Here is a 14,814-nt window from a genome sequence, read left to right as displayed (position 1 = left end):
CCAGCCACCCCAGCCACCCAGGCCACCCCTCCCTCCTTGCCGCCCAAGAAGTCGACCAAGCCGGCATCGCTGAAGGACCTGGATGGCCTGTCCAGCAGCTGCCCGGAGTCGCGCCCCAAGCCCATGCCCCGCAGGACTGTGCGCAGTTCCTCCAGCCTCAGTGACAGAGCCGTCACCTCCCCCACAACCCCCACCCAGCCCACTTCCCCCCACTCCTCCACCACCACTCCAACAGCAGCCCCCAGACCTGTACCCCGACCCCGACCTCGGCTGACAACCAAGAGTCCCGACCCATCTTCGAGCGAGGCACAGTTTGCGCAGAACTTACCCCCTACAGCTGATGAAGTGGAGGAACATGTGAACGAAATGGTTCGCAGCAAGCTGGCCCTGGAAGAGGCAGAGGAAAGAAGAAAGCAGGAGGCAGAGAAACAAAATGAGTGGTCGACAGTGCAATCTAGCAGCAGAGCTGATCTTTCCTCAGATCATCAGGACGGTGGCAGTTGTAAGTTTGTGAACAACAAGGATGTGGACGCAAGTGGTGGAAGAGGTTTCTATGAAAACAGTGACATTGTCCAGAGTTCATTGCGCAGATCAGCAGAGAGTCAAATGAAGCAGGAGACACAAGGAAGTGACCTTGGCCATGGGCAGGGTTGGTTAGAGGCTGCGTTTGGAGAGCCAGACTCCTCCGGGGGAGAGTACGCTCAGGTCCAGAAGCGCACAAGAGGAGTACCTTCAGCTGCCTCAGAGTTTGAAACAAACTTTGACCCCTTTGTGACCATCCCGACCAATCAGCCAGGGCTACCCCCGGTGCCCGTGCCTGGGGGAAGCATGCTGCAGCCCACCAAAATGTGGGACAATCCAGGTTATGCGTGTGGTGCAGGTCAGGAAGCTCCTGACAGTGTGCAGAGTTCCGGACCTTCTGACAGCCAGAGGAACTCCTCCGAGTATGAGGCGGTGTGGTTCTCTGAGCGACAGAAAGAGGACAGGCCGGGCATGGTGCGGCCCCACTCCCAGCTGATGACCTTCACCCCAAAACCTGTGGAAGACAGGTCTGCTGTGCAGGTGTGCGAGCCGGCCTATGGCGAGCGTCTGGGTGAGTACATTGGCTTGGATCCCACATACAACATTCCCCCGCCCTCCTTGCCGCCTCCCCCCCTCCCCCCGCAAGCTGTAGTCTCCTCCAGACCCCCTTCCATCCCTCCTCGCCCCGTGCACAGAAACTCCCCCAAACCCCGAGACAGTTTCCTGACACTGCAAGACTCTTCCTCACTTCTCGGAGAGTCCTCCACTGAAGCACAAACCCACCCCTCCTCTCGAGAACCCAGCACTACCGTGTTTGAAGCACTGCCCACCCCTGGCTTTAACGCTCCCTTTGAGGATGATGATCCTTTCAAGTACTCTGGCTTTGACAGCGAATGTCAGGTGTTCAACAAACCTCTGTCCACCACAGATCTGACTGAGGGTGTAGGGGTAGCAGACAGTGGGGAAAGTGTGTACGAAGTGGGTGACACTAGTGAGGGTTTTGTGGTGGAGTGGCCAAAGTTGACAGAGCTGGAGGATGGCACAGACAACACATACCAGGAGATTGAGGCAGCAGAGGCAACTGCTGGACGCTCAGAATCTTTCCGACTGAGCCAGGTACCGCCCCCACCCCCCAGGCTCAGAAGAGGCCCAGACACCGCAGTCCCTGCTGCTGCTGCTGCTGCCACCCCAGTCAGGAATACACCTTCACCCCAGCCCAGCATGTATTCTCTGGCTCAGGCTCAGGCTGACGACCATGGTAAGTGAATAGAAAAGAATAGAAATTAGAATAGAAATAGAATAGAATTTTATTTATTAAGGCCAAAGCCCCATCTAATTATATATGTATAGTATGTATACGAAGTGAGGGTGTTACTGTTAGCAGCATCTGCTTTTGATTTGTCCACTTGAGCAGACTAGTAGTTTGCAGTGGACAGAAATAAGACTCGTGATGGAGTCTGCACCAGTAGGTGATGATAAGTATGTTAGATTTAGTTTGGGGGGTGAGTGGGGGCGGTTGGGAAAAAAGACCTTTTGAAGGGGTATGAACATGGATCACATGTTGGAGAATGTAATATGCATGATGCAATTTCCTGTATATATTATTATACAGCTACAAGAAAAACCATATCAACATGAGACAACCCCTACGACCAGTTTGTGTGTGACTGACGAGTGTTTGAAATGTAAGATGACATGAGAACTAAAGAAGTGTCCACCTTTCAGACCAAGTGTCCCCTTTCTCAGGGAGTGTGTGTGAGTGTGAAGAAGGATCTGTGGTCAGAAATGTAGACGGGCGCAATAGCCGAATAGTTAAAGCGTTGGACTTTCAATCTGAGGGTCCCGGGTTCGAATTTCGGTGACGGCGCCTGGTGGGTAAATGGTGGAGATTTTTCCGATCTCCCAGGTCAACATGTGTGCAGACCTGCTAGTGCCTGAACCCCCTTCGTGTGTACATGCAAGCAAAAGATCAAATACGCACGTTAAAGATCCTGTAATCCATGTCAGCATTCGGTGGGTTATGGAAACAAGTAAATACCCAGCATGCACACCCCAGAAGGCGGAGTATGGCTGCCTACATGGCGGGGTAAAAACGGTCATACACGTAAAAGCCCACTCGTGTATATATGAGTGAACGTGGGAGTTGCAGCCCACGAACGCAGAAGAAGAAGAAGAAGAAGAAGAAGACACTTCTTTAGTTCTCTCTTTAGTTCTGATTGTACATCTCACAGCTTTTTACAGACGTTTTCTATTTATCAGTTTTATGGACTAAAGTGTCAAGTTTTGTGTATTGTTGAACGGTGAAAGGTTCTCTTGCTTAGCTGTTTTTGTGTTCCCAGAAAATGTTAAAGTAATATCAGACATTTGTGATCAGATTGCAGAGGTCTTTGTCTTCAAGGGCAGGACGTTGAATTGCAGTTTAGTTTTGTTTGTCGAAAGATGATGGGAGAGAGGGACAAATGGTGATCATTATTGTTGTAATTTTGAAATGATTGCTTGCTTATATTTATAAACAGCGTGTTTTTACACACACACACACACGCACGCATGCGCGTGCATGCACGCACGCACGCATGCACACACGCACAGAGAGATATGTCACTGCACACTCACTCTCTCTCACACACACACACATTTAAAATGCACACATGCACACACAAACACACACACACACACACACACACACACACACACACACACACACACACATGTATCAGACGCATTTCCAACCAGGCCACTGCTCAACTTGATGTGGTCATACTCACACCAGACAAAAGACTTACTCCTCATTTTTACACTATGGATACAAGACTTTTTTTTTTCTCTTTTTTCGTGTGTATGTGTATTTTTTTTGTCAGCTGCTCATTCACAGGAGAGACCTGATAAATGCTCCATGATCAGAGTGTATATTACAGTGGAGTCTGTCAACTGATAAGATTTATGGTGTGTGATTGATAATGGGTGTTGGTGGACCTGTAGTAGGCCTGCACAGTTGCTGCACGTTGACCCACCTGCACTTGACATGAACATCCATCAGTGGTGGGGTGGCCAGTTGCTAATTTTGGAGAGGCAGAGAATACATGTATACATACACACTGTACAGATAGTGGAAAGTTCTCTATACATCACTACATCATGTTTGTGTAAAGTATTCCTCACATGCATGCACCATCTGGAAGCCAGTAAATCTGCAGTGTCAGTATTGTCATTTCGGTGAGTTTGAACACACACACATGCATGCATACACACACGACCCCTCTCCCCCCCCCCCCCTCCTCCCTCCCTGCACACAGCCTCCAACACACACACACCACACACACACACACACATACACACACATTCCACCCCACATCTTGTGTGCGCACACACAGTGATAAATGTATACATAATGATGATAATCACCCATCCCCGTTCATCCTCACACACTCTCTCAAGCATACACAGACAGACAGACAGACAGACCCCCCCCCACCCCCTCCTACACACACATGTATGCACACATCAACTATGTTTTGATTTGTTCGCAGTGAGCACAACTAAGAGATGATATTGACAATAATTGAACAGACAAAAAACCAAAACAAACAACTGTAGAACTCATTGTGCGCTTTGCACATTGTTCTGTCCTCATTTCCTGTCAATTGATATGTAAACAAGAGATTTTAAGATGATATTTGTTTGCTTTTTGGCTGTTTCTGTTTTGCTGAATTTTAGATGTTTTATTAGGTATTATGAAATTAACACATCATTGTTATTTTTAGATATTATATGCTTATTTACACATGCACACACACAGAGACAGACACACAGACAGTCAGACAGACACACAGATGGACAGACAGCCAGACACACGCACACATATTTTTAGTGTGTAAAAAGCACAATACTAAAATACAGCGGTCACGTTCGTTTTGCAAAGAACACCCCATTCTCATCATGGATGTGTGCCATCACACATGTTATACAGGTGGGGAGGGGCAGAAGTCAAGAGGGGTAGAGAGAGAGAGAGAGAGAGAGAGAGAGTGTGTGTGTGAGAGAGAGATACTCAGAGAGAGTCAGAGACAGTTACAGAGGCAAATGATATGGTTGGCTGGTTTAAAGGCCCACTCTTGAAGTCTGTAGATCATACAAAACATACGAAAAAAAAACCCAACATGCACCCCCACCCCCTACACACACACACACACACACACAAGCGAAGTCTGTTAAATTTGGTCTCAAAACATCAGGAAGAATGCCATGTAATAACGGTATTAATTAATTCAAGCAGATTGACAAAATTCCACTGCCCCCCCCCCTATTTTGTTAAAATGTTATGAAGGAAAGATATTTGTGCAAGAAATGACAAAAAATCAGTGATATTTGTTATAAAATATGTTACTGTTTTGATGAGAAGTAAGTAAAGTAAACACGTTCTTTTTTGGAGTTTAAAATATTTTATATTACATCATCTAACTTCTAAAGTCAGAATGTTTGTGACATACATTTGTGTGGAATTGGACAACAGTAACAGTATTGTTAATAATACTAATCGATAGTATAATAATGTATTTTCGTAACATTTTCAAACTTCTTAAAGCGCTTGACAATAATACATCACTCAGAGTCAGACACAAAGCACACACACACACACACACACACACACACACACACACACACACACACACACACACACACACACACACACTCACACACACACACACACACACACACACTCACACACACACTCACACACACACACACATGCACATTCTCATGCACACTGCACCCTTAAATATACATGGAGGTTGTTAAATAACTTACCAACTAACCAAAGAGTCAGGTGTGGCTTTTGTGCACTGTCTGTGTAAAATGTATTTCATTGTTCTGTTTTCATTCCTGTCTCTGCCACACTATCCTGTTACCATGTGTAGCCTTCATCTTTGTAAGGATATGTTTGTCACTGTCTCTGTTGTAGTGTTGGTGTGCCAGTGTTGTGTGTGTGTGTGTGTGTGTGTGTGTGTGTGTGTGTGTGTGACTCTGTGTGTGTGTGTGTGTGTGTGTGTGTGTGTGTGTGTGTGTGTGTGTATTTGTGTTCATGGATACTGTGTGTGTGTGTGTGTGTGTGTGTGTGTGTGTGTGTGTTTATGACTATGAGAGAGAGAGAGAGAGAGAGAGAGAGATTGTTCCTGTGGATGAGGTTTCTCAACCTGTTGCCTTAGTTTGCGTCCTTGAGGTCAATATGTTGAGTGCTAGGGTCTAGGTGATGTGAAGGTTTTGTTTCTCAGTTACTGGAGAGGGTGGAGCCCCGGGTGACTTGTCTGTTGTGGTGTGAGGTCCATTCCCTGTTCCAAGGAGGAAGTCCTGGTGTATACATTGTATACATAGTATGTGTGTGAGACTTAGAGACATAGGATTTGTGTGTGTGTGTGTGTGTGTGTGTGTGTGTGTGTGTGTGTTATTGTGTACATATCTTTCATTTTACTGTATTTCAACATGTTCAGTAAATATTGCCTTATTTGTTTATTTTGTCTTTTTTTCTGTTTCATTTTATCTTTTAGAATGACACAAACCTAGGGTGGATCCTGATTACACAGTGTGTTGGGTCTAAGTGATTGTGAAGGTCAGGAATTAGCTGGATTTTTTTGTCCACCCAACAGCATATGTGGTGCAGTGTACATGGATAGGTCCACACGCTTTGACATCTCTTTGAAACTGAAACTGAAATCTGAAACGATTTTTCACCCTTTAAGCTCAAGTTATTTAGTACTCATATACATATGTATTAAAGAACAAAACAAAACATACTCCAGTTATGTCGTAGTTTGTTGTGTGATAACATGTACTTACACAGTGGGAGAACCCATATCGACACACGGGTCAGGCCCATTGATAACCGATGAAAAGAGGAAGTATAGGCATGAGATAGGGATTGTCAAGGTGTGTGTCAGTAAATCATCAATATTGGCAGTCACACACACACAGTTTCTCCATTACCATGCTCCCCTCTATCACACCTCTCCAGGGTTGTGACTGCAGGCAATAAAGCGGGCGACCTGATCTCTGTAGACAGTGGGCCTGGGTTTGCTGTTTGTTTTTTGCAAAACAAAGAAGGGCTTGTGAAATGGCTTTTACAGTTTTCTCCCCGTAGTCTACTACTTAAACGACTGCATGTACTACTAGCACTACTACTGCTGCTGTTCCTGTTGTTGTGGGGCTGTGCTCTGCCCTTGCGTTGCTGTATTACAGTGGGGATGAAACGTTACAACACAATGCGTTACAACACAATGCGCGTCTAATCCTGGTCACCATAGTGTGCTCAGTTCATCTGTACGTTGGGTGTGTTGGTTGGGTGTGTTGCTTCTTCCTTTTTGAATTGTGTATGTTTTCAGTTTCACTTGCCATTTCTGTTTTCTGTTTGTTGGTCGAGGATGGTTTGCTTTCAACTCTTCAGCTTTTACTGTTGAAGAGCAGTTCATGACTGGATTGTCTTTCCTATGGTGGATTTTCTGGTTTTGTGTCACATCTGTTTTGTGTAAAAATTTCAACAGGATTTTAGAAATTTTTTTCTTTTCTTTTTTGTTTGTTTGTAAATTGACCTTTTCTTTGACTCAGGCCAGTCAGGGTATCACTTTGATTATTTGTATTTTCCAGGAAAAATAATTATTGACTTTTTTTTTCCAAGATCCAAAAAAAAAACCACCCACAACAACATGTAAACATTTGTTTAATATTTTGTTTGAAAGTTGCACCCATACTGTCTGTTATTTTTTGTCACCAGGTACCAGTTGCCTTTTTGAGTGATTTTATCAGTGGAAAGAATGTACCAGTATTATATAATTAAAACAAATATTGACATTATCATTATTATATTGTTATTGATAGGAAATATTGAAAGAAATCGCTATTTAAAAAGTGACAGATTTGAGTGATGCTTTGTCCATTGAGGAAAAGTAAAGCAAGGAACAGATCTTGAGAGAGAGATAGAGGAGGTTGGGAGGTGGTTTGTGGGCTGGAGAGAGACTCATTGAGGTGAAATGACGAGTGTGGTCAATACATGGAAACATTTGATTCATACGGAAGCCGAAGGAACACTTGATCATAAATTCATAAACTGACAAGGTGTGACTTTGTCACAAAACTATGTGAAATGATCAGGTTGAACATGTACATTAGGAATTTTCAGCAAGGATTAATTGATAATGAATTTTCATTTGTCTCAAAATTGAGTGAAGTGATTTGAACAATCCATACAACATTAGCTTAAGTAAAATTGATTAAATTTATTGATTATAAATTTATAAACATGTGAGGTGTGATTTTGTCACAAAGTTCAGTTAGCTCAATTAAAAATTACTTTATATTTCATGCTTCAAACAATGAAAGCGAATTATTTTCTGAAGGCGCATTCGAATGCTCGTCAACAGATAAAAATGTGATGTAAAAACAAACAAATAACCAGTATGCCTTTACCTGACCACCATGTATTCACATCAGTCATTAGGTGAAAGAAAAACATTCAGGTAAGAAATTTTGAAAAAAAAATTAACATTTTAATACACAAGTGAAAGAAAAGAAAAAGAAAAAGATAAAAACATTTTAAAACGAATAACGCATACATTCCTCCTTGGCTGGCACACACACATCAGTCATGCAAAATGAAAATATGCAGGTAACAAAACCGTAACCTTTTAGGATACAATACAACAGCTGAAAAGTCTATGAATAAATGAAGTTAAAATTTTGACAGAGATTAAGTTAGAACTAAAATTTCCCTCCCCACCCGCCCCCAAGAAAAACACCTGTCATCACAGCAATGAACACATCACATGCAGTAGAATTACTTGAGCATTTATAATCACAGCAACAGCAGAAGGGACAAATGATTTTTCTGTAAAAGGCACCTCTTTACAAGTGGTAATTTACACTGTCTGCCAGAAGGAAGCATTTGGAAGGCAGAGTGAAGGGGGTTGGTAGGATCATTAGAAATTTGATGTGCTTTTCTGTTAGGAGCGGATGGACTAGGTGAAATGATCGGTTCGAACAACATATATATATTAGGAAGCCAGAGAAAGAATTGATAATGAATTTTTGAAAAAAAGAAAAAAAGTGAAGCATGATTTTGTCACAAAATTTGGTAAAATGATCAGTCTGAACAATATATCCATCAGGAAAGGAAGCTTAAGGAACATTGATTTGATTGTTAATTTATCAAAAGGTGAGGTGTGATTTTGTCACAAATTGTGGTGAAATGATCAGTTAGAACAGTATATATATACAAGAACAATTAATCATAATACTGCAAAACCAATGAAGTGTTATTTTGTCACAGAATTATATCAAATGATCAGTTTGAACAAAACAGACACCAGGAAGCTTACGGGACAATAATAAATCCTGCAATAATCATAAAATGGTGAGGTGTGGTTTTGTTACAAAGACATAAAAAAGACCTCCAACAATAGAGTGGGACATGTTTCCTCCTTGTCCTGACTGGGAGAGAAGGAAAATGAAAATGACGCAGAAAAAGCGCAGAAAAAGTAGTAACTGCACGTCAAACTCATGCTGCACTGATAAATCGCATTACCAAAGTCCAGCAGTCAAGGGGTTAATTCAGTTGAGTTTTGAAGGAAGCCTTCACTGACGTAATGAAAAACTGGTTTCTCTCTGTTTGCGTGGGTTTGTTGTACCTCCCTATGTTGACAGAGGTTTGACATTGGGTCTGTTCATCTGTCAGGGGGGCTGTGTCAGTTCTTAAATCAGACTGATTGTGGGAGCATGATCGTACAAACAGTCTCCCAAGAACTCTTGACGTACCATCCATTCAAATTTGAGTCTGATTGTGGGAATGTGTGCATACAAGCTGCCCCACGACAACTTTGGCGCGTTGTTCATGGAAGTCTAATCCTGGGAGCATGACTGCACTAGCAGTCTGACAGCGACTTTGGCATACTCTTGATTGGAGACTGATCCTGGGAGTGTGATCGTACCAGCAGTTTCACAGCGACTTTGGCATACTCTTGATTGGAGACTGATCCTGGGAGTGTGATCGTACCAGCAGTTTCACAGCAACATTGGCATACTCTTGGTTGGAGACTGATCCTGGGAGTGTGATCCATACCAGCAGTTTCAGAGCAACATTGGCATACTCTTGGTTGGAGACTGATCCTGGGAGTGTGATCGTACCAGCAGTTTCACAGCAACATTGGCATACTCTTGGTTGGAGACTGATCCTGGGAGTGTGATCCTACCAGCAGTTTCAGAGCAACATTGGCATACTCTTGGTTGGAGACTGATCCTGGGAGTGTGATCGTACCAGCAGTTTCACAGCAACATTGGCATACTCTTGGTTGGAGACTGATCCTGGGAGTGTGATCCGTACCAGCAGTTTCTCAGCAACATTGGCATACTCTTGGTTGGAGACTGATCCTGGGAGTGTGATCATATCAGCAGTCTTGCAGCAACTTTGGCATGGTCTCCATGGATCTGGTCCTGTGAGGAGTGTGATTGTACAGACTTGTGCGTGCTCTCCACTGGAGTGTGATAGTGGGAGTGTGATCGTACAAGCTAAGTTTGACGGTAGCAGGCAGGGAAGGGAGGGAATGGCGGAAGCGCTTGACAAGTTCTTTGGAAGAGGCCGATACCGACTGGACTCATCGGTCAGCCAGACTAGCCAGTCATCAGATGTGGACACCAACTCTGTATGCTCAGGTTCGTTCACAGCTTAGCAGTGTGTTTCTCTTGAAGTGATGATGCTGAGGATCCACATTGAGGGGATCCAAAAATAATAATTTAATTTTTTTTTAAATTATCTATTGATTCCATGTTGGTAGTTCTTCTTGTGATGCAGGAAAAAAAGAATTGTGCCTGATCTGTTTGAATGCACAGTATGCTGGTGCTAATATGCACATACATGCGCATGCACATGCACAAACACTCTCTGTCTCTCTTTCTCCCTCCCTCTCTCTTTCTTCCTCTCCCGTGCATGCAGGCGTGTGTGTGTATGCTCGCACAAGTAGTATATATGTGATTGCAGAGAGCATACATGATGTGTGTGTTTGTGTGCTCACCATGTACTGCAAATTGTGTGTGTGTGTGTGTGTGTGTGTGTGTGTGTGTTGAAACCATAAGAAAAGTGTTCTGCTTGCTGCTCCATTCTGCCTGTTTTGGGGAGAGAAGGACAGATTTAAAAGATAAGAGATGGTATTCTATTACTGGTAATATTTGTGAAAACATTGTCAGACTGGTAGGAAAGCACACAGTGGTCCCTGGCATTCATTTTTTTTCTAAACCTGTGTTTCCACATATGCCATTATTCGACATTTGAGCTGTGAGTTCAGAGTGTGAAGGAATGTGTGTACACATGCCATGGCGGCGACAGTTGAGTCACAGAGACAGTTGAATGTCGGATGTTCCCATGTTGTCGCACACTAAAATCAAATGCAGGAGTGTGTTGACATTTTGTTCTGAGTTGTTTTGCACTGCTTTTTCTTTCTTTTTTGGTTTTTTTTTTTCATCCTGAAATCTGTTCAGATAAAATTGTTTATAGTTTTTGTTTTGTTTTCTAATTTATTTTTCTCTTAGAATCTATTTCTTTTTATTTGTCTCTGTTTTCTTTGTCTCTGTCTCTGTCTCTGTCATCCTCTTTTCCTCTCCTTCCACTCCCTCTCTCTCTCTCTCTCTCTCTCTCTCTCTCTTCCACCCTTATCTTTTCGTGTTTGCCTCATTTGAAGTATTCTTTGGCTTTGTTTCTGCTCATCCCAGTCTTTATGTACATGAATATAACAGCTTGTGCCTGATTTTCTATTTCTGGTGTTTATCTCTCTCTTTCTCTCTCACTCTGTATCTCTGTCTCTGTCTCTCTGTCTCTCTCTGTTTTCAGGTTCTGCTGGACTAATATGATTTACAGTTTTTCAGTCCTGGTATGGCTCTTTGTGATCGGCGATGTTATATTTGACAAGCAAAGAGAAAGACAGACTGTCTCTGTCCATCATTATTCCGGTTTTTTTTTCTGCCTTTTTTTTCTTTCTTTGGTCTTCTTTACTGTTGACTTTGCAAGCTTGCAAATGTGTGTGTGTGTGTGTGTGTGTGTGTGTGTGTGTGTGTGTGTGTGAGCATGGCCATAGATGAACAGATGGATGGATAGATTGGGATGTGGGTCACATAGAGCAGAAGTTGGTGCTGTGGTGTGTTTATGGTCATGCTTGGGTGGTGGTGTGGGAGTTGGAAGGAGAGAAAACGCAGTCTTCTTCTTCTGACTAATCCTGTGTGTTTTGTGGCCTTGTTGACTTCGGTCTTTCTGTCTGTGTGTGTGTGTGTGTGTGGGTGTGGGGGAGATGGTTTGGAGGGGTGGTTGGGATTGGTGGTGGATGTTTGTGTGTGTGTGTGTGTGTGTGTGTGTGTGTGTGTATTTGGTGGAAGGGTGGTGTGTATGCATGTGTGTATGTTCGCATGCGTGTGTGTGTGTGTTTGTGTTTGTTTATGCATGCGTGTGCGCGCGCACATGCGTGTTTGTGTGTGTGTGTGTGTGTGTGTGTGTGTGTGTGTGTGTGTGTGTGTGTGTGTGCGTGTGTGCATTCATGTGTGTGTGTGCAGTCGTGTGTGTGTGTGTGTGTGTGTGAAGGGGGGTGTTTGTGTGTGGGCATACAAATATGCATATGTGTGCGTGTGTCAATCCCTGTGTGTTTAGGGGTGCCGGGGGGGTATGGTGTGTGTGTAATGTATGCATGTGTGGTTGTGCATGTGTGAGGTGGTGTGTGTGTGTGTGTGTGTGGGGGGGGGGGGGGTGTCGATGTGTGTCACTTGGTGTGTGTGTGTGTTTTGGTAGGCATACATATATCAGTGTAAGTTTGTGTTTGTGTGTGTGTGTGTGTGAGAGAGAGAGAGAGAGAGAGAGAGAGAGAGAGAGTGTGTGTGTGTGAACACATTGAGAGATGCATTACAGAAACAATTTGTGGCTTGTTATAACAACTATTATAACAAAACAAAATTGAAACAATTGAAGTTGTGAAAAAGAAAGAAAGAAAAAGATTCCACTGTTCAAGGAATGGTATATCAAACTGAAAGTCCACAAGCAAAGACATCATGTGTAGTTTTCTTGATATCTACCGTGCAGTTTAAAAGATTATTTAAGATGTGTTTCTGACCTGATGCATATGCATTTTGGGAAGAGGCAAGATGGAGGGGTGTGTGGGTGGGGGGGATTGTATAGGTAACATTGCACATCTTAGACATAACAGTGACAAAAAAAAAACAACAACAACCCCCCCCCAAAAAAAAAAACCCCAAGATGATTGCTGAGTCTTTACAACTGACATATGGAGAAAGTCTGTGAAGAAAACCAAACAACCCCCCCCCCCCCCCCCCAAAACAAAAAACAAAAAAAAACCAACAAAAAAACCCAACCAACAACAACAAATGACCCCAACAACTGTGGGTTGTGAAATTTGACAAGCTTTGATAAAAGCCAGTAGAACCATTGATTGTTTTTCATGTCCTGTCAGGTAGAAAAGCCAGTAGAACAATTGATTGTTTTTTTTCTTGTCCTGTCTGTTAAAAGCCAGTAGAACAGTTGATTGTTTTTCATGTCCTGTCATTTAAAAGCCAGCAGAACTATTGATTGTTTTTCTTGTCCTGTCAGGCAAAAGCCAGTAGAAAAAATTGATTGTTTTTCTTGACCTGTAAGATAAAACCAATAGAACTGTTGATCGTTTATCTTGTTCTGTCAGTTAAAAACCAATAGAAACATTGTTTTTCTTGTCATGTCAGATAAAGGACAGTAGAACTGTCAATCATTTTCTTGTCCTGTCAGATAAAAACCAGTAGAACTGTTGATTGTGTTTTCTTGTCATGTAAGATAAAAGCCAGTAGAACCATTGATAATTTTTCTGTCAGTTAAAAGCCAGTAGAGCTGTTGATGGTTTTTCTTGTCCTATCAGATAAAAGCCAGCAGAACTGTTGATCAATATTCTTGTCCTGTCAGTTAAAAGCCATTAGAATCATTGATCGTTTTTCCGTCACTTAAAAGCCAATAGAACTGTTGATCATTTTCATTGTCTTCCCAGGTAAAAGTCAGTAGAAGTGTCAATGGTTTTTGTGGTCCTGTTGAGCAGTTGATGGTTTTTGTTGTCATGTTCAACAGTTGATGATTTTTGTTGTCCTGTTGAACTGTTGATGGTGTTTGTTGTCCTGTTGAACAGTTGATGGTGTTTGTGGTCCCGTTGAACAGTTGATGGTGTTTGTTGCCCTGTTGAACAGTTGATGGTGTTTGTTGCCCTGTTGAACTGTTGATGGTTTTTATTGTCCTGTTGAACAGTTGATGGTGTTTGTGGTCATATTGAACTGTTGATGGTGTTTGTCATACTGTTGAACTGTTGATGGTGTTTGTTGTCCAGTTGAACTGTTGATGGTTTTTTTGTTTTTGTTTTCCTGCTGAACAGTTGATGTTTTTTGTTGTTGTCCTGTTGAACTGTTGATGGTTTTTGTCATCCTGTAGAACTGTTGATGGTTTTTGTTGTTCTGTTGATGGTTTTTGTTGTCCCGTTCAACTGTCGATGGTTTTTGTCATCCCGTTGAAATGTTTTTTGTTGTCCTGTAGAACTGTTGATGGTTTTTGTCATCCTGTAGAACTGTTGATGGTTTTTGTTGTTCTGTTGATGGTTTTTTTGTCATCCCGTTGAAATGTTTTTTGTTGTCCTGTAGAACTGTTGATGGTTTTTGTTGTTCTGTTGATGGTTTTTGTTGTCCCGTTCAACTGTCGATGGTTTTTGTCATCCCGTTGAAATGTTTTTTGTTGTCCTGTAGAACTGTTGATGGTTTTTGTCATCCTGTAGAACTGTTGATGGTTTTTGTTGTTCTGTTGATGGTTTTTGTTGTCCCGTTCAACTGTCAATGTTTTTTGTCATCCCGTTGAAATGTTTTTTGTTGTCCTGTTGAACTGTTGATGGTTTTTGTTGTCCCATTCAACTGTCGATGGTTTTTGTCATCCCGTTGAAATGTGTTTTGTTGTCCTGTTGAACTGTTGATGGTTTTTGTTGTCCCGTTCAACTGTCGATGTTTTTTTTTGTCCTGTTGAACTGTTGATGGTTTTGTTGTCCTGTCTTCAGAGTTAAGCCGCAGTGTGGACAGCAGCGACAGCTCAGAGGATCTGTACCATGAGCGAGCGTCCAGCACGGGGCCTCTCTCCATCATCACACCTACACAGGTATGGTGTCTTTGTGTGTGTGTGCGCATGTTATTTGTGTGTGTGTAGGGGAGGGTGTGTATTCGTGCGTGTGTGTGTGTATTCGTTGTGTGTGTGTATTCGTGTGTGTG

At 42.7% G+C, this 14,814-nt stretch overlaps 1 protein-coding gene across 9 annotated transcripts in view; it reads left to right on the top strand.

The window, feature by feature from the left end:
• The window catches only part of LOC143283736 (arf-GAP with Rho-GAP domain, ANK repeat and PH domain-containing protein 2-like), a 137,081-nt gene that overhangs the window by 15,240 nt on the left and 107,027 nt on the right, over positions 1 to 14,814 (top strand). For 5 of the 9 annotated variants that reach the window (XM_076590028.1, XM_076590026.1, XM_076590024.1 and 2 more), the window contains 2 exons: positions 1 to 1,780; positions 14,607 to 14,704. The exon at positions 1 to 1,780 is cut by the window's left edge and continues 149 nt beyond it. In XM_076590028.1, the coding sequence (XP_076446143.1) occupies positions 1 to 1,780; positions 14,607 to 14,704 (1,878 nt within the window). Of the gene's footprint in view, positions 1,781 to 6,524; positions 6,854 to 9,364; positions 10,213 to 14,606; positions 14,705 to 14,814 lie in introns of those variants that run through there. The other 4 variants (XM_076590033.1, XM_076590032.1, XM_076590031.1 and 1 more) reach the window with 4 other exon arrangements.

This window comes from Babylonia areolata, chromosome 7 (assembly GCF_041734735.1).
Source record: "Babylonia areolata isolate BAREFJ2019XMU chromosome 7, ASM4173473v1, whole genome shotgun sequence".
NCBI lineage: Eukaryota > Metazoa > Mollusca > Gastropoda > Neogastropoda > Buccinidae > Babylonia > Babylonia areolata.
The sequence above is the reverse complement of the archived record's forward strand: the minus strand, read 5'-3'. Positions and strand labels throughout refer to the sequence as shown.